The sequence below is a fragment of the Emys orbicularis genome, chromosome 3 (assembly GCF_028017835.1).
Source record: "Emys orbicularis isolate rEmyOrb1 chromosome 3, rEmyOrb1.hap1, whole genome shotgun sequence".
Classification (NCBI taxonomy): Eukaryota; Metazoa; Chordata; order Testudines; family Emydidae; genus Emys; species Emys orbicularis.
In genome coordinates, this window is record NC_088685.1 from 102,320,016 (window position 1) to 102,339,822 (window position 19,807).

Sequence of the window (19,807 nt, forward strand, 5' to 3'; positions counted from 1 at the left end):
ATTATCTGGACTATTTCTGTATCCCCCTCAAAACACTTAAGCAAGTTACAAACCACAATTAACTGTTTAATGTTGCAACAGTAAACCAAGACAACTCTTGAGGGAAAAAATATTTCCCATTTTCTTTAAACTCTTTCTACTTTTCTCTGTTCTCAGATTCTTCCTCCTTGGCTGTCTGAAAAGCATGTAGCACATAATGGGTGCTATCATAAAGAAACAAGGCTAATAATTCTGTTGTACTATCTTACTTTGTGTGTTTGTTACCATCTCTAATACCTATCTATGAAAATGTATTCTCAGCAATTCAGTTTATGTTTAATATAGAGTTAGCATATAAAGCACCTTAACATCTTTGAGCTCAGTACTCATATCAACACAAGTTACCCTACCGCTTACATCCGAATATAGTGACAGCCCCTCAACATCCACTGGCTCCACGTCTCTGACCCTTAAGAGGTTCATTCCCTTTTCTGGTCTCCTCCCTGCTACCACGCTGCTCCACTCTATCCCATTTCTATCCTCATCCTCTGGTCTCTTGCTATAATTTTTACTTTCTCCCTCTTCCTTCTGGACCCCTTCATTAGCTCCTCCCCCCATTTCAACTAGCTTCCCCCCCCCCCTCATTTGGGAGCTCCCCTGGAGGCCTTATCAGATCCACTGAGTCCCAGGTCTCATCCCAGCTCAGGACTGCTCATGCTGTGAACTGGGGGCAAGAAAAGCTGCGTGATGTCATCATGCAAAGTCTCCAACTCCTACTCACTTCCTACTGGCTACAAAAAGCAGCAGCATTGCACAGTATAGTCAAACTGTGCTGTAGCAGCAGACAGAATATTTAAACTTCCAGGCCATCCTGAAGTCTGTGCCCAGGATAAGTTTCCTCCCACACCTAGGGCCTCTCTGTTCCCTTATTCTATGAGGGAGGAAGGGAAGGAGTGGGGAGAGAGAGAAAATCTGCAATGTGAATTCAAAACACAGGAAGCAAGTAACTTGTTGACTTGCAGAGTGTACAATATTAAAAAAAAACACGGATTATCAAGTTTTATATTAAAATATGCATACCTGGTAATGTCTTCAGTCAACTGTGAAGGATCAGGAGGATAAAACTTCACATTAAAGGTGAATAGCCAGGGTAAACCTACAAATGGGAAATGGCTGATTATTACTCCACAAGAACTTTAACAAGCAACCAAAACAAACAAAAATTTCTTATTGGAAGATTTAAAACACTTGTGAAAAAGTCTTAATTCCTGAAATGCTAGTCACATCAATAAAAGTCAAGTTTAAAATGTAAGAAATTTAGAAATTATATGATAAAGAGAGAGAAAGTTAACAAGAGTGGGTTCTCTTCAATGCCAGGTAGTTACACTTGTAAACTGAAAGATCAGACCAACAGGTTAAGATAATTTATTTCATTTCTGAAGAATTTGTTACAGTGTTTTTCTTATCATAGATTATGAAAACATCTATAAAAGTATTTAGTATTTGAATTCTCAGGCAACCATAATAATTTGATTTAGCAGCTTTAAAGGTATCTTTTGTTCAAACAAGCATTTTAGAGGGTTTCAACCCTGAGCAACTATTTTTTGCATTGATTGTGAACTAATATAATCAATGTTTTCCAGCTTCTTCCAGGGTAAGTCTCTCTCCCCTGTTGAGATGAGCTCATAAAACAACAACAAATTCCTTTTAATTTGGGAGACTGTAGAATCACTCATGGGGAAGAAAAACTGAAAGAACTGAGGTTTGTGAGGCATACACTAAAGCATGAAGTAGAAATAGTGCAGTTGTAAAGCACTTTATTTGCAGGCAAATACTGTAGCCCCCCCCAAAATGGCTGCTCTCATTAAATATATAAAACCACATATACATGATGATTCTAATATAGGAGAAACTGTAGACATGTAGGGCTGGAAGGGCTCTCGAAAGGTCATCATGTCTAACCCCTTGCGCAGAAGCAGGACCAAGTAAACCTATACCATCCCTGGCAGGTGTTTCTCCAACCTCCTCTGAAAAACCTCCAATTATGGGGATTTCACAAGCTCCCCTGGAACTCTATTCCAATGCTTAACTACCCTTGTAGTTAGAAAGCTTTCCCTAATATCTCATTTAAATCTCCCTTGCTGCAGATTAAGCCCCATTACTTCTTGTCCTACCTTCAGTGGACATTGTTAAGGTATCATTAAAAGCAACTATCAAGACCATAAAATCGAGCCACCACTCAAAATGCATTCACAGGAAAATTTCTAACAAAGTTGCTTTGTAATGACTCACAAATAAAACTGGACTTTGGATGAAAAAAACTCATGTTTAAAGAAGGTAGGAAATGTTGACATTAAAGAATCATGTTTCCCATAACTCTTCCTCATATACTGACTTATAACATTGAAATATAAAATGAGTAATTGTAAATAGTGAGATTAAGCACTTTGATAATTATAAATCATTAAAACTATAGCTATGTACAGTGAATGAGTACAGATAAGATAACACTTAGGCTAACAAAACAAAGGTAACATATGTTGGAAGACGTAAGTGAACATTAACATCACACCCCCTTTAAGCTCTGATCCAGGAATTTATTAAGTTTTTAACGTTTGTTTTTAACTTGTACAGAATTTTTTGAAGTGTTTTCATTACTCAATAAAATATTGTTTGGAAAATAATTCATCTTTATTAGTTCCCAACATATGCTGCTGAATGCCTGGCGGTACTGAAAGCACCCACTTAGTTGTTATTGAACACTGTGACACAACTCATAGGATCTTTTACAAATAGTGTCATCATCATATAGCAAGCACCACAAAATTAATAGATATATTGTCAGTGTTCTATTCATAAATTTGCACCAAGCACCACACAATTCCTAATAGGCACCCAAACTGCAGGGCCAGGTACAGCATAGCACACCACAACACGTTACTATGGTTCACTGTTAAAATGCTCTTTCAAAGCCTTCCTGAGCCATACAGGTCCTGGGTGAGCTCTTCTGATAACCCTTGTATCTGGCTGTCCAAACTCAGCAGACAGATGTTCCAACTTTACCCTCCACCCAGAGGCATCTTTTCTCCTTTTGCTTCACAGATACTATGCAGCACACTGCAGGCAGCTATAATCACTGGGATATTTTTCTCACTGAGATCCAGTCTTGTGAGTCAACGTCACCACCCCTTCAAACGACTAAAAGCACATTCAACTCCCACTCTGCACCTGCTGAACCAGTAGAGTTGAATCGTTCCTTGGTGCTGTTGAGATCACCAATGTACAGTTTCATGAGCCGTAGAGTAAGGGGTAGGCTGGGTCTCCCAGGATCACTACTGGCATTTTGGCATTGCCAATGGTAAATCCACCAGTCAGGAAAGCAAGTCCCTGCTTTCAGCTTTTTGAACAGTCCTGTGTTCTTAAAGATGTTGGTGTCAGGCACCTTCCCTGACCAGCCAACACTGATGTCAGTGAAGTATCCCCAGTGATCCACTGGCACTTGCATAACCATAGAAAAATAGTCCTTTCTGCTGATGAACTCTGGGGCAAGGTGGTCTGGTGCCAAAATAGGGATGTGTGTGCTGTCTATCACTTCACTGCAGTTCACGAATCCGATCACTGCAAATCCATCCATTATATCCTGCAAGTTGCACAGAGTCACAGTCCTGTGTAGCAGGAGATGATTAATGGCCCTGCACATTTGCATGACAATGGCCTGCACACTGGATTTTTCCAACTCCAAAATGATTTCCCACTGACCAGTAGCAATCTATCATTGCAAATTTCCACAGTGTGATTGATACTTCTCTGTCAGTGAAGCTCTCACTCTGGTGTCCAGATGCTGGAAGGCTCGGGCAAGCTCAGTGCACAGTTCTAGGAATGTGGCCTGGCACATCCAAAAGTTCTGCAGACACTTCTTGTCATTTCAGTGACATTACAGTGTGATCTCACCAGTCAGTGCTCATTTCTCATGCCCAAAAAGCAGCACTCCACCATTTGCAACCACTCTTTGAATACCACCAACAATCAGGAATGCTGGGACAATTTGTATAGTGCGGGTTCTGAGAGCCAGTGAACCAAACTGTAAACCCTGTACATAATGGAAAGCACTTCAAGCCAGGGGATGTGGCAGCACCCCCAGGATCCCTCGTAGTTCCAGCATCTATGCCAACAATGTTGAATTGGTTCTCGCTATGTCCTACAGCAATTTGCCCTCCAGGAAACCGTCATGTTCTCCACAGCTCTTTCTGCAGCTCTGCAAATACTGGAGAGTCGTGCATCCTGTGCTTGCAACGCTCATGACAATAGAGCAGAGTTGTACAGGCTCCACGCTTTTTGTCAGAGATGGTGGACAGTGGCAAGCCCCATGTGGGTTTGTGGGATTTTAAAAATAGGTGTGGAAAACTATGGAATAAAGATGGCATTTGGAGGTGGAAAAAGCTGCACGATGGGAACTTTATCTCACAATTCCAGTCATCCCAGTGAAACTCGTTTCTGCCCCACTATGCATTGCCAAAACTTCCCAAAAGACAGTGCACTGGATGGTGGCGAGTAGCACACTGGGATACCTACCCATCGTGCACCACACTGTGCATTGAAACAAGCACTCATGTGGAGTAGGCACAGCACCAACGTAAGGAGCCAAGTACGCATGCACGTACACAAGCAATATACTATCTGTGGCAGATTATGTCAACCTAACTTGAGTTAACAAAAGTTTGTAGTGTAGACATGCCCTAGGTCTGGGGAAAGAAATACGAGTGTCTACGCTAAATACAAGTCGCGACAGATAGTTAAGCATAAAGGGTCAGATGCTGTAGGAGGTTGCTTGAGCTGGCCTGGGTAATAAGGGTTAGATTGTTATGTAAAAGAGGTTTATATAAAAGACCCCATTAAGAGTCAGCTGGCAGATTGTTGTAATGAGCTATGAAACCAGCGTCTCTTAAGTCCATGGTTTCTGGTGTCTAGCAGCATTATGAATTTAAGTTCCCAGGTTCATCTTTTGAAGTGCTTATGCAAGTTTCCTCTGGGACGAGTATTGAAAGATCAGATATGTGGTGATCATTTTCTGAAAAGTGTTCACTCATAGCTGATATGATGGTTTTGGGTCTTATTTTCTGTGAGAGTTCATTTGAGAGCATAGTGATTATCTGGTTTCACTCACATAATTTTTATTGGGGTATCTGATGCACTGGATGAGGTACACCACATGTGATAAGTATGTGTAGGACCCATGAATATTGAAAGGTGTTGTGTAGGGGGGGTATTTATCATTATAGCAATGGAGATATGTCTGCAGGTTTTGTATCTGTTTTTCTGGCAGGGTCTGGTGCCACTTTTAGTTGGTGCATCCCGGTCCGTGGAGAGCTTGCTTCTGATGACTAGCTTGGCAAGGTTTGGGGGGTTGTTTTAAGGCCAGAAGAGAAGGGTGTGGCAAAGATTTCTTTCAGGATGTGGGCCCCATCAAATATTGGTTGCAACTATTTGATGATACCCCATATGGATTCCAGTGTGAGGTGGCAGGTGACAGATAGAGGTGTGTGCTGTTGGTGGTTTTTTGCCCCCTGTATTGAAGTGGGTTCTTCCAGGGTATTTGGGTGGTCCTTTCCATGATGCAATCTACTTCTCTAGTGGTATCCTTGATTAATGTGGTGGTTTTAAGTGTGCATCCTGGACTTTCTCTTCATAGCAAATTCTGTGGTATCTAAGTGCTTGGCTGTAGATAACAGATTTCTTTGTGTTCTTGGGTGGTTACTGGATCTGTGGAGGTAAGCATGGTGATCCATGCATTTCTTATATATAGTCATTTGTAGGGTTTCACTGTTGAAGTTAACTGTGGCATCCAGAGTTGATGCTTTGTGGGAACGTTGTAGAGAGTTTGATGGATGAGTGGTAGTTGAAGTTGTGGTGGAAATCTATGAGAATTTAGGGCTTTTGTCCAGAGGATGAAAATATATATAAAACCTGCTCACTCTTAATGGCCTACTCCAAACCTCTTTTACAGAATGTTATAATACTTATTGCCCCCCCCCCACCACAACATGTGTTTCCCCTTATGTTAAACTATCTGTCCCAGCTTGTATTTAGCTCAGACACACTGATTTCTCTTCCCAGACCTGAAGAACTTGTATCTTCCACCAACAGAAGTTATGCAATTAAAAGTTATTACCTGGATCACTGGATGATTACCTGTTCTGTTCATTCCCTCTGAAGCACCTGGCACTGACCACTGCTGGAAGACAGGATACTGGGATGTATGGACCTTTGGTTTGACCCACTGTGGCCATTCTTATGTACCTTACAAGATATTTCTATTCACAAAACATCCTTAGAACAACAAGGATTTTTGAAGTGTTTACAGTGATGCATATACTAAGCCAGGACAGGATCAAGTCCAAAAGGTGTCTCTGGAGAAAAAGTGTCTAATGGTAACTAATGGGTCAAATGCACATACAATCGGAACACCATTTTAATGTAGCACTATTGAATGAAAGCCATAACTGATGGAAACAAGTTAATCTATTCTCTCCCTGGGGACTGGCATCAATTCAAAATAGTTAATGTTTAATTCTCTCAAAAGGAAAAATCTATCAGCATGAACCCATAGAACAGTAAATATAAACATTTCATTCCAGTTATGGGGAGAGACAATACACTAGTAGCTCAAATATACCAGGCTTCTGATATGTCTTTTTGTGAGAAAAGTCAATAACGGTGAGTACAGTCTTACAATAATACTGCATGAAAACTACGGATTAAAACAAAAAAAGCTGCTAACGAAAAACAAAGGTAAGTAAGAACACTACAGAAGTACATGGACTGAAAGAATGTACAGAGAATTTAATCATAAGAAAACTTTAATTGTACTGCTATGAAAATACTAATTTTCTGTGAACAAAAAATTATAATAAATAATTATTAGGCATCTAAGTTAACTATTAAGAGAAGTGAAAGAGTTCCCCTCTTGAGACGAACAGGGCAACTGACATCTCTCGGTGGTATTGTTTCACTGTTCCAACTGCAGACTTAGCATTAGAAGAGTGCATTGGTTGCCTTTTAGGTTATTAATGGGTTATTAATTTATTTGTCTACACAAATAAATTAATAACCCATTCCTGACACCCAGTTAATCTGCAACTGTAGACGGGGGGGGGGGGGGGCAAGAGGGACTGTTCAGCATCTGCCCCCAACCCCTCAAATATAGTGAAGACTTGTTTGATGCTCAAATCAGTTTTTAATGGTTTATACTTGCAGTTCATCTACACCTGGTTTAACTGATGCTTAACCTATTGCTGGCTCCTGTTAGCAATGTGATTTTTTTCTAGCATAGATCACAGCTCTTAGAAGGCTCTCTGTAACTAGAAGGTCACTCTAGATTTTGTTTGTTTTAAAGTGAAACACTGTTAGCAAAAATGCTCCTGGAGTTTGAATCCGTGGGATATGTGGAAATTCCAGGTGTATACATCTTCAGTACACATGCTAAATTACCACAATTTATTTAGACTATTATTACAGCCACAAACAAAATTAAGTAACGCTGTTTGAAACCGACAATTTAACAATTTTGCGTTGGTCACAGTATGAATTGCTGGCCTTCTTATATTTTAAATGGTAATAGGAAACTGTTTTTCCTTTGAACATAAACTAAATGTATTAAACTGCTTGTGTACAGTCTGTTTCTGTACTTCTGACTTAGTCTACGAGTATAGCTCATATGTACAGCAATGTGACAAAAGCACACAAAAACTTGATTGTCTGTATAAAACTTTATACTGTGATACTGACATTATAAACTGCTGGGCAAGGTAAAAAAATGTTGATATTTAAATGATATTTAGAATTTTGTCTGTACTAGTGCTCTCTGTTTATTGGTGCTTAATAGTATGGCCTACTGAAATGTCAAGAATTTGTCTAGCCAACTTGCTACCTCAAAAATGCTTCAGAAGCAACATTAGACACATTCTTCAAGGAAAAGAATGTAATAACCAACAGTGCACAATTAACATGATTCATCCCATCTATACTGGAGAATCAGTGTTTTATCCCAATAAAGGCATTCTTGTATCTTTTACTGTTGGTGTATATGCTATTTTTATGGCTCAACTAATAGTTTTGTGGTAATGTGGCAAGAACAGTTGCACACAGGCAACTGTAAAAAGGGCACCCAAAATTAAGGAAATTTCCCCTCTGCAATGTATTGCCCCTGAAATTGATCTAGGGAGTTAAGACAATCTATATCTTGTTCTTAAGACCCTCCATGTACTTAGCCCAGCCTACCTCATGGACCCTGTCTCTCTCCCCCCTTCCCCCAGTCCCTCTCTATTCACAGTCTCAACACAGCTGATGAAAAAAAGCATCTCTTCAGCAACTTCTCCTTCCTTTTGATTACCCTTATCTGTCACTCCATCTGAATTAATCTCTCAAATGCAGAGGTTTTCCTTTGTCTATACCTCTTAAAATCTTCTTTTCCTCTTCACACCAATTCATTTCAACTCAATTTAACATTACAAAGCCTTTGAGATAAAGTTTATAAGAAAGATGTTATAGGAATCAAAATTTCTTTGTATACATCTTGATGCACAGGCCCTTAGCCATACAGTTCTTCTTGTTAAATGAAAATCAGCTACAGCTGAGTTTAAAATGAAACATTTATATACCAGCAACTCTAAGTAATATAAAGACTTGCAAAATTCCCAACTCATGGACTACATATTACACTAGTGTTACTTACTTAATATTTTATTTGTGAAGTAAACATAATTTGATCTGATGTTTGATTTCATTTGGAAGTTCACCTAATTAATCATGGCATTACCCTTTCTTATCTATCATCATTTCTGAGCAGCAGATTAGCCTACATTACGGTATGCCTGCTAACACGATTGTAATTCACCCTTACAGACCCAAGGTAGGGATAGCTCAGTGGTTTGAGCACTGGCCTGCTAAACCCAGGGTTGTGAGTTCAATCCTTGAGGGGGCCACTTAGGGATCTGGGGTAAAAATCAGTACTTGGTCCTGCTAGTGAAGGCAGGGGGCTGGACTTGATGACCTTTGAAGGTCCCTTCCAGTTCTAGGAGATAGGATATCTTCATTTATTTATTTAAGGTAGAATTTTTCCATACTCAAACTGCACTTACAAATGAATTTATTCATTTGTAGTTCCCCAGCCAGCCACTCTTATCCCCCAACCCTTCACGCTACAAAACAAAGGAGTCCTGCCCATCTCCATAGCCTTCATCCCTTTTACAATTCTGAACCTGTATCTAGTCACTGGGTGTAAATGTAAATCCTGTCCCAGCACTACCAAGGGACAGAAGTTCTGGGGACCCTGAAAAGGCTAAGTCAGGTTTCAAAGGCTGTCACTCACTCTTGCCTCTTATTGGCCAGTGGAGTTTTGGGAGAGGGGAAGGAAGAGAGAAACAGCAGGGTAGAAGGAAAGTTTCCAAATTTCCTCCTCTGCTGCAGGAAATTCCTGCGACTGCCAGTGAAGGGGGTTGGGTGAAGGGAAGTGTCCGGCTGCTGAAACCACTCACGTATGTATTTGTCTGCTTGTTGCCACCCTCAGCTCCCTAGATGATCCCTGATCCATTTTGTCACTACCAGTTTAAATGCTTGAATGATTCTGCAAGATGCCATGAACGCTGGCCTCAATCCAGCAAAACATTTAAACATGTGCCTCTGTGAGTAATTTCACTGAATTCAATAGGACTACTCACGGTTTAAAGTTAAGCACACAGAATCAGAAAAATGTAGGGTTGGAAGGGACCTCAAGAGGTCATCTAGTCCAGTCCCCTGCTCTCAACGCAGGACTAAGTAATAACTAGACCAGTCCTGACAGGTGTTTGTCTAACCTGTTCTTAAAAACCTCCAATAACAGATTCCACAATCACTCTAGGCACTTTATTCCAGTGCTTAACTACCTTTTGCTTCCCAAAAGAGTTAAAAAGTGATCTAGTTATTTTTAAAGTTACTTTATCCAGTATCCAGACAGGATTCTACCTGGTTTGGAATAATTAATAAATACAAAAAAAGGGTTCAGTCAATGCTGCTTTCTTACTGTACAAATCTCCTCAACTTCCTGTCAGATAGAGGTGCTTACCACAAAACTTATAACACCTCCTTCAGTGTTTTGCTAAAAACTCTTGATCTAGATGCTGCTGCAAGATAGAGATATGTTAGCCCCATTTGTTAATTTGACTGTTAACCGTCTCCCAGAGCCTACATCAAATGAAACCTGCAATATGGTTATGTTTGCTTTAATGATGCGAATATATTCAGATTGTCCTTGACAAGATGGCCTCAAAGTTTATGTGAAGATAGCTTAAGTATGGGCCAGATTCTCATCTATGTGGGTTTTCCACACATATAGGGAAGAAATTTAAGAAATGTAAGGGCTTTGGCTCCCTAAATTCACATCAGCAGAGGCCTTGTACCTTCACATACCTGCAATCCCATCACCCATCTATAACTAAGTGGATAAAGAAACTGAGGATGAAAGTGCAAGAGTGAACCTCTTTCCATTGTTATTAATACTGAAAGGCACTGACTGGACATAGTGTGCCCAATTCTATTCAGTTACACTGAGACTTGTGCACAGATCTGTAGACAAAACCAAGGCCCAGTAATATCTGGTTCATGGTGGCTATTTTAAAAGTAGTTTGACATAAAAAATTTTTTGTAAGAATAAATTCTCTCACACAGCTGATTTTCCAAATGAAGTTGAAATGTGTTCTAGTCAGGATACCTGACAGAGGAGTCAGGAGGTCAGTGTTATGTGAGTAAAAAGGAAGCAACACCTCTGGCTTCAAACACTTGAACACACTATCTGAATTATATACATCTAAAAGAAACTATGTTCAAATCACATTCCACAAAAAAGGCTGATATATTCTTCCAAGGGGGGGGAGGGGGAGGGAGGGGAAAAAAAAAAAAAAAGAGTTTAGAGTTAAGGCTGAAACCAATCTAATTCACCACTTGTACATCCAGCCACCCACCTACCAACACTTAACAGCCCATAGGAACGTTTGGAGACTTGCATTAACAACAAGCACAATAGTGTAAATCAGGGGTAGGCAACCTGCAGCATGCGAGCTGATTTTCAGTGGCACTCACACTGCCCGGGTGCCTGGCCACCGGTCCGGGGGGGCTCTGCATTTTAATTTAATTTTAAATGAAGCTTCTGAAACATTTTGAAACCTTATTTACTTTACATATAACAATAGTTTAGTTATATATTATAGACTTATAGAAAGACACCTTCTAAAAAGATTAAAATGTATTACTGGCATGTGAAACCATAAATTAGAGTGAATAAATGAAGACTCGGCACTCCACTTCTCAAAGGTTGCCAACCCCTGGTGTAAATCAAGGTAAGCAAGTTTCATCATGACCACTATTCAAAAATTGTGTTTTAATTGTTTCCTGCCCAACTCTTACCCACGTGGTTTATTGGCTCTCGATTTTTACTTCCAAAGTTATTTCCAGAAGGCAAGGATCATGGCCTAAATTTTCAAAAAAGTATAGTGATTCTGACTGCCAAATTTAGGAAACCTTAAACAGGCCTTGATTTTCCAACATAAAATGTGGGTGCTCAGCACTTTCTGAAAATCAGGCCCCTTTTAAGGGGTCTCAAGTTGGGCACCCAAAAACCGAGGCACCCATAATCAGTGGACGCTATTGAAAATTCAGGCTTTTACCTTTATACATCATGAACATCTACAGTGCTAACAACAACAAAAGCAAATGTCTTAACCATAAGAAGTGTTCATGGTATAAATCCAATTTAGATAAATTCTAACATCTACACAACCAGAATAGCCTCTATCTAGTACGTTTCGACAACTAAAAAATGCTCACTGTGGGTCACTAAAGAAGTTCATCTCCAGTGCAAACCTGTATATAAAAGTTTATAATGTTCAGCATTTGCCAAGTGGGGCCAGTGGAAACTAGAAGTAGATGGCTAAGTAGAAGAGATGTCTTTTGGCCTTTTTGGCATTGCTCTGCCCAGCCTCATGCTACTTCATACCATTTCTATCCTTATTACATACTTCTGAAAGCACAAAGATTTGAAGGGCTCTAGCCATTGTTGCTCTACATTAGTTACAGAAAGTAATGTCACTCAATGTATCAATTCATTAAAGAAACAAACTTCTTTCACAATTACTTCAGTACAGTGGACAAGTCTTCAACATCTGTAAACCAGAACCATTCTGTAAACTAGAATGTGAAAATCAGATTATGCTCATCCACATTTAAATAGGACTTTGAGTATTAGAAGTGTTTTGCAATCCCATCCTTCCACCTTGCTTCACTCTAAAGTTTGACCCCAAATTTCTTCCAGATGAAGAGGGGAAACTGGCAGGGGATCATTCCACTGTGTCCATGAGAGGGGTCCCTGAAGAGGGACGGGAAAAGGGGTTGGGGGGGAGGGATACCAACAAACTGAAGGGTGTAACCAAATTCCTCCATTAGGACCCACTGATCTGTGCTAATATGTGGGTCCAAACATGCAGAAAGTGGGATAACCTGGTGGGAAAAAATGGGATAGGAGAAGCTGTCATAAAGCAAACTGGTAAGCTATCTGACAAGACAGTCAAACAGACTGCTTGCTATTTCCAGGCTGTCTACATGAGCTTGCTGAAGATGAAAAGTGAGGAGCTAGTGGTCACCTTCTATGACTCTCCCCTTTCCTCCTAGACTGCTTAGGCTACCTAGGCATAAAGGACTGGTAACAGTAGAATGATTGAGGGGAGGAATTACTTCTTTTTAGGGGGTGGACTGTAAATCCCCCAAAACTTCAGTGTAGCCTGAAAGTCCTTGAGACTGTGAATCTTGTCATCAGTCTGCTGAGAAACGAGGGTCTGTTCCTCAAAAGGGAGATCCTGAGCAGTCTATAGGACCTCCTGTGGAAAACCTGATGATTGAAGCCATGAACACCTACATATTGTTATCGCAAATGCCATAGTCCTAGCTACAGAGTCTGCCCCATGCAATGAAGCCTGGACAGAGGTCCTAGCCAGCAGTTTACCCTCTTCCACTACTGCCCGAACCTCTTGCCTGACATCCCCTGGTAACCTGTCTGCAAACTTGAGATCATTGTCCCAGAGATAGATATCTTATCTACCCAGCTAGGATTGCTGGTTCAAGATACAAAACTGGAAACCACTCAGTCCTTTTGACTGTTGGCGACAGAGAAGATAGGATTTTGTGAGAAATCCTAATGGGTTCCAGAATGGTCTCATTTATAAGGAGAGCTATTTAGTATATCCCTTCTGATCCCAAAATGTCCATCAACCTGTAGGAGCATTCCTGAATTACCTCCACCTGTACACCCAGGGAGGAAGGAATCCTCTTGAACAGGTCCTGACAGGCCCCGTAATCATTTTGAAGAAGCAAAGACACTCAAGATACCACTGCCTCTTTGGGCGATGACGAGGAGGAACACAAAGCAGGTTGAGTGGAGCCTCTTATAACTCCTCCAAAGGAGATTCTGCTGGGCCTGCTCAGCACCCTACTTGGTACTAGGGGTAACTTCCCAAGCCTCTTCACACAAACTATCGTGGCATCTACTAGGAGACCTGGAGGGAGAAGGGTGCAGGAAAGATCTGGTGGTGGGAAGAAACCCCCTGGGTTCCAATATGGCAATTGGTAGGGCATGGACCACAACCTCTTTGTCCCTCGATCAACATGGAACCTCTGCCAGATACCAAGGACAAAATCCCCTCAATGATGGAGAGTGATGCCTCCTATCTTGGGAGCAAGACACACATGACTAAGTCTCCGATTCTGAAGAACAGCCTGAGTCACCCAACCGGTAGCGCCCTGCATGGATTCAAAAATTTGGATCTGCATCTGATCTAAGTTGGTAAACCAGTGCTCCCAAAACTGTGGGGCGCACCCCCATAGGAGAATGCAGAGGAACATTCAGCCCCTAGTTCTGCTTTCAGCCCAAGCTCCTCTCCTGAGCCAACTATGCAGTAATGGAGGTGGGGGCATGGACAGATACCCATTACTGGTAAGGGCGGGGCAGCAACAGAAAAAGTTTGGGCACCATTGTGGTAAAAAGTACAACTGTATCTGTGGATGCAGATATATATCCATGGATTTGCAGGGCTCTACCAGCTGGGGTTGCGGTACCCCCAAGTGCCGAGGACCACTGTTGAGACCAGAAATGATGGTATCGAAGGAAGCATTTTGGCCTTGCCTTTAGACAGCACAGGGCAAGGAGGCGCAAGAGGGTCTGATGCTGTCCACGGTACCAGAAGTTGATCTCTACCTATAGGCAGGTCTGATGCAGACTGAGGGTTCATTGGTACCAGATGAGAGGTCTCCTGTACCGCTGGTCCCCAAACTGTGGTATCAAGAAGGTCCCTTGACACTGTTGTTGTTACACTGAAGGGGTTGGTACCTCAGCAGGGATCAGTCTCAACTTCACAGGCACCACCAGTGCCAGAATTGATAACCCCACATAAGATGCTGTCACAACATCAGGGAGCGCCTCTTCTCAAAGGACACACTACCCTCTTTCCAGCCTGTTTATTGGTTGATGGTACCAGGCTCCTTGATCTCTTGGAGGATGAGTCCTTCAAAGCACCATGTCAATGCTTTCTTTGAGGTACTGGGGAAGGAGAGCGGCACTAAGATGCAGCAATGTCTGGAGAAGCACTTCTGACTGAAGTAGAAGCAGGAAGGCTCTGATGGTGGACGCAGGGCTGCCTCCATGAGAAGGTGACAGAGCCTCACCTTCCTATACATTTTAGATCTGACACCTGTTCTGGATCTGACGCTGGAGCACTGGGCATGCACATAGTGAAACAGACATGTGCAATTACTCAAAGAAAATAATATAATATGAATCATTTTCTTTATTAGTAGGTGGAAGGTTAATTACATATTGTATATAAATATGTAGATTAAAATGGCAAATGCATTAATTTATCAGGCAGAATCTATTTACACAAATGACTGTACTTCACCTATATTTTCAGCATAATCTATTCACCAGAGGAAATGAAACGACATGGTCTGTAGAGAATCCATTGTAATTTTCATTCCTTCAGTAGAATATGAGCCAAGTTTTCTTAAACGTAATTATAGGGCTTTTGGAATTAATGAAATCCATAGCAAAAATGATTAGTGCAAATGTAAAGCTTTTGGAGAAATATCAGAATTAAAAAAAAAAATGGAGGTTTCACAAAGAACCTTCCACTTCAGTTGTGATGAACACACTGTTCCTGTCAATTACAGGTGCTTTCACTTGGTGACATGTGGTGAAAAGATTACACAGGTGTGCCCCTGGAATGATTTACAATGCTCTTCTGTTTCAAGTGCAGAAATTGAAATCTTATTCTTGACTAGCGTATCTCCCCATCAAATCTACATTATCCAATATGCACATTCCAGAGTGACATTTTATGTAAGGTTACCAGATAGCAACTGTGAAAAAACAGGATGGGGGTGGGGGATAATAGGCGTCTATATAAGAAAAAGTCCCAAAAAACAGGACTGTCCCTTTAAATACAGGACATCTGGTCACCCTAATTTTATGCAACACTACAAACACTGAATTATTTTAACTAAAAATAATTTTGTTCTACTTGTATAGCATTAATGGATCTGTAGTAAGTGACATGAGTTTATATACAATATACTTTTACTTACTAGTATATTTTATTCTCAAATTGCTATCACCATTTTCAATCTTAATAGAAATGAATTCCATAAACAAAGTATAGGGTTTTGGGAACATTCCAAGCTGGAGACAATGAAAATACTGGCAAGAGTACACCGTTATGCTTGTTGAGGTGCTAGTAAAATAGGAATTTTATCATGACTTAAGGAGCATGATCAAGCTCTTAGTATTACCCTTGAAATAAAGGAGGTGGCATGCATTGTACATTAGACTCTGAACTACCAACTCCAAAACTTGGTATGTCTACGAATGATGCAATAATACTGACAGTGAAGAACGACCTAATATCTGGAGATTCCACATTAGTAAAATTTAGCCTATCCTGAAGTATCCATTGTAATTAAGGTCCACAAATTTATTACAATGGATACTTCAGCCTGCTTGCAGGTTGAGGGCAGAGCCAGAACGGTCATCCACTCGCAGCAGGGGAATGCTCCACCTCTTCAAGTTCCATCCAGTTGAGATAACTTCCACAATCAGGATAATTCAAATGTACTTTTCTAAATGCTAGATTGTGTTAAATATACTTTGAGGAAAAAGTACAACAATTTCTCCTACTGGAGAAAAGGATATATTACACCAAACAACAATTAACAGAAATCCTCTCTCTGTTCTGAATGATCCATTTCTTTTCAGTGTGGGTGGGATCTGTGGACCTTATTACTTTAAGGAAGGAAACTGTCAGGAAAGCACAAAAAATGTTCTATTCCTCTTCATGCTAAAGTCCACAGATCTGTTAAAATGGGTTTTTCATAGCAGTGTGCCTCCAGGGAGGGAAGCATGATCATCCTTTAAATATGGACATCCAAAATGAGGTAGATTGTATGTAATCAATCTTCTCCATGCCCCCTTGGGCACTAAGATATGGAGGAGATGACTTCTGTCAAAAGAATGGAAATTGCAATGAGTAAGAATGGATGACCAATAAGCAGAACTTGGTGAACTAGTGGATATCAAGCAGATCTCAATAGAGACATGACTACTCTGCCCTGACACTGACACTTAATCGAAGGAGGAAATTTTCTTGAATTTACTTAAAGAATGAATGCCATGACAGTTGTGAGGACTACCTGTCTGAATTAAAAGTACAATACCAGGTTTCCCAACTTCAAATAAAAAACTCCTGATTGGAGCCCCTGGCAGGCCTACTGTAATGGATAGGAAGTAAGACCACATCTCCTTCTGAGGTCCAATTCAAGTATGGCTGTAAAGAGCAACTCTAGGACCTTGTGTGGTTTGAATGAAGTTCTATCCAAAGGAAGTATTTAACATGGGGACTTGTACAAAACTTCCTCTTTTTGAGCATGCCAAGAATATTATACTAAAGAGATATGACCTTTTTGCATGGACATTCTTATACACCCACAATAAAGCACTCCTGGGGGAACTCAAGGATCACAGGTGCTGGAAGTAGGGGTGCTGCTGCACCCCCTGACTTAAAATGATTTCCATCATATACAGGATTTACAGGTTGATTCAATGGCTCTCAGCACCCTCACTATACAAATTGTTCCAGCACCTCTGTCAAGGATATGTTTTGCTAGTTTTAATATGGTAATTAAACTGTGGACTTTGCACCAGCCTGTAGAATAAGTTCTATTGGTTGACTTCTCTTTTGGAGTCCATCAGAGCAACACTCACTTCAATCAAGTGTTCATTTGAAACCATCTAATCCCAGCTGGAGGACCAGTCTTGCAATAGCAGACCTCCTCTGAAAATCCAATGCTAGATTTATTCAGGCCTCAGAACCAAAACCTCTTCAGCCAGAAAAGCATAAACAGTTTCACTGCTACTCTCTCATTCCTATTTTTGTGTTGGCTTGGGAAAAATGGTCAAGCTGGAAAGACATATAGAAGAGGAGACTTTGCTCATTTTGCAAGATGTCATTGCCACCTCACATTCTGGTCCTGGCACACAGACAGGCTCCAGGACATTTTATTTACCATTTTTAGATACAAAGAGGTTGATCACTAGCCTACCAATTTTACTTATGATGATTCAGATACCTCTGGGTGTAAGAGCAATTCTGCTAATCCGATTTCTGACATGCAAGTCTTGGTGTTTATTTCCCCCTTGGTGGGCATTTTGCTCCAGCCAGGACAGAAGAATCTCTCTCTGGGGTACGGCTGATAGGGTTTTCGTAAGAACTGGGAAGAACACAATCAGACACATTGACTGTCATGACCAGAACACATCTGTTTTCAATGGAAGGACCAGTGCCCTGAGACCTTAATGACTCAATCTGTTCCAGTTGGTGGACACTGTACTCTCTCTTTATGGTAACCATTCCCTGAACTGAGTGGGGAAGGTCCCTTCAAAATAAAAACATTGGGGGATTAGAGAATATACAACTAGAGCTAAATCTCTGTCAATGGAAGAGATAGGGTGAGATGCGGAGGGGATACTCAAGATTACTGGGTAGGCATCATATGAACTCTGGATTGTTGAAGCGTACCTGCAAACGATTTCAGAATTCAAAATGGATTCCAATAAGAATTGGATGTTTGTTTCCGTGACACATGTTTTTCATTGTGGCCATCTTCCTTCCTTCCTTCCATCTTGTGTTAACATTCTTCTGAGATGAGACCCTGTACCGGATAGTATTCATCTTCAGTTCAACCCTATGGCTGACTTCCCTGACACCACATGTTTTTGTTTGTACTGAATTTGTAACCATATCACTGTGTGTTTGCTTCAGCTTTCTATCTGCACAGAATCCTGATCAGAAAAATTGTCTGTGAAAAGAAAAGTAATTTGCCTTCTTCCCTAAAGCCAATATTATTGCTACCCCCTGGGAGCCTATGTAAAAATGCTCGAAGAAGAGAAAAGAAAAAGGCTGCCAGCCTTTTGCAGAACATAAACATTGTCGGAGGATGGTAAAATGGGAATATTTTGAAGGCAAGCTTCTTTTAGGAACTTATATAGATATTTCAGAGAGGGCCCTGTGCTGTGTCTCCGAGATTATCCGGAGGGAGAAATAGGATAGGGAGCAGCCTGTAATACACCTCTACCTCGATATAACGTGACCCAATATAACACAAATTCGGATATAACGTGGTAAAGTAGTGCTCCGGGGGGGCGGGGCTGCGCACTCTGGTGGATCAAAGCAAGTTCAATATAATGCGGTTTCACCTATAATGCGGTAAGATTTTTTGGCTCCCGAGGACAGCGTTATATCAAAGTAGAGGTGTACTCCAACCTGAAATAGAAATAAATCACTTGATAGATGATTAAATTCATGCCATGGCCTTTCACCTGGTTGCTGAGATTGGGAATGGGACAAAGCTGTTCCTGGAATTCTTGCACAATTCCACAGGGTACTCTCTCTAGACAATTTCTACTGACCTCATTTAATCAAACTGACTGAGCCTGGCACCAGTTTGGGTTCTAGCTCCAAATAGGGCTGGTTGGGAGAACTGCAGATAACTAAAGCAAAAGAGGGTAGTTATTGACCCTGCATTTGTTCTAACTGTTACCTGCAAAGACATTTTCTTTTGTTGTACTTCCCAGACTGCTTGATCTTGTTGCATGACTGCCTTTCTGTAGAGTCTGTCAGAAGCCAGGATTGTAAGAGGACTTTTCTGAACACTCTGAATAGCCACAGCTTCTCAAAGTTTCCAATTGTATCACTGGTAACGGATGTGTGTGAACGTCTGATCCCAAAGCCTCATATCTACATGAGCCAGATTTGAATCCCACTTTTTAAAAACTGATTGCTAGTCTAAAAATGTGAAAATTCAGAATTTTCCTCAGAAAAGCTCTGCAGCAAGGAGGTCAAGTGGGGGCAGAAAAAAGCCTAGAGGGAATTTCAGGAAGTTGGGCCTTTCCCTGCTGCTAGTGACTAACCGGTCAAGTTCTGCCCCCGCGATGCAAAGCAGGCTGAAGTATACATTCGTGGTTTTTAGCACAAAGAAGAAAAACCTGTACCAAAAACAGTGGCTAAAAGCATTGGGAGTCTTTAAAGACTCCCTGGTTGTTAAAAAAATAAGTCTTTCAAAGGCTGATATAAACAAGCAAGCATCATAACGACCATATTTGATACACAAGATGCTCGCAAGAGACATTTCATTTAATGAGTTACATAAAATGTCTCCCAGCAGTCACTGAAGACCACATTTTAACACAACTAACATTTAA

At 40.9% G+C, this 19,807-nt stretch overlaps 1 protein-coding gene across 1 annotated transcript in view; it reads right to left on the minus strand.

Annotated features, from left to right (window-relative positions):
- The window catches only part of EPB41L2 (erythrocyte membrane protein band 4.1 like 2), a 166,234-nt gene that overhangs the window by 59,536 nt on the left and 86,891 nt on the right, over positions 1-19,807 (minus strand). The window contains exon 6 of the mRNA XM_065400935.1: positions 1,060-1,135. Within this exon, the coding sequence (XP_065257007.1) occupies positions 1,060-1,135 (76 nt within the window). The remainder of the gene's footprint in view (positions 1-1,059; positions 1,136-19,807) is intronic.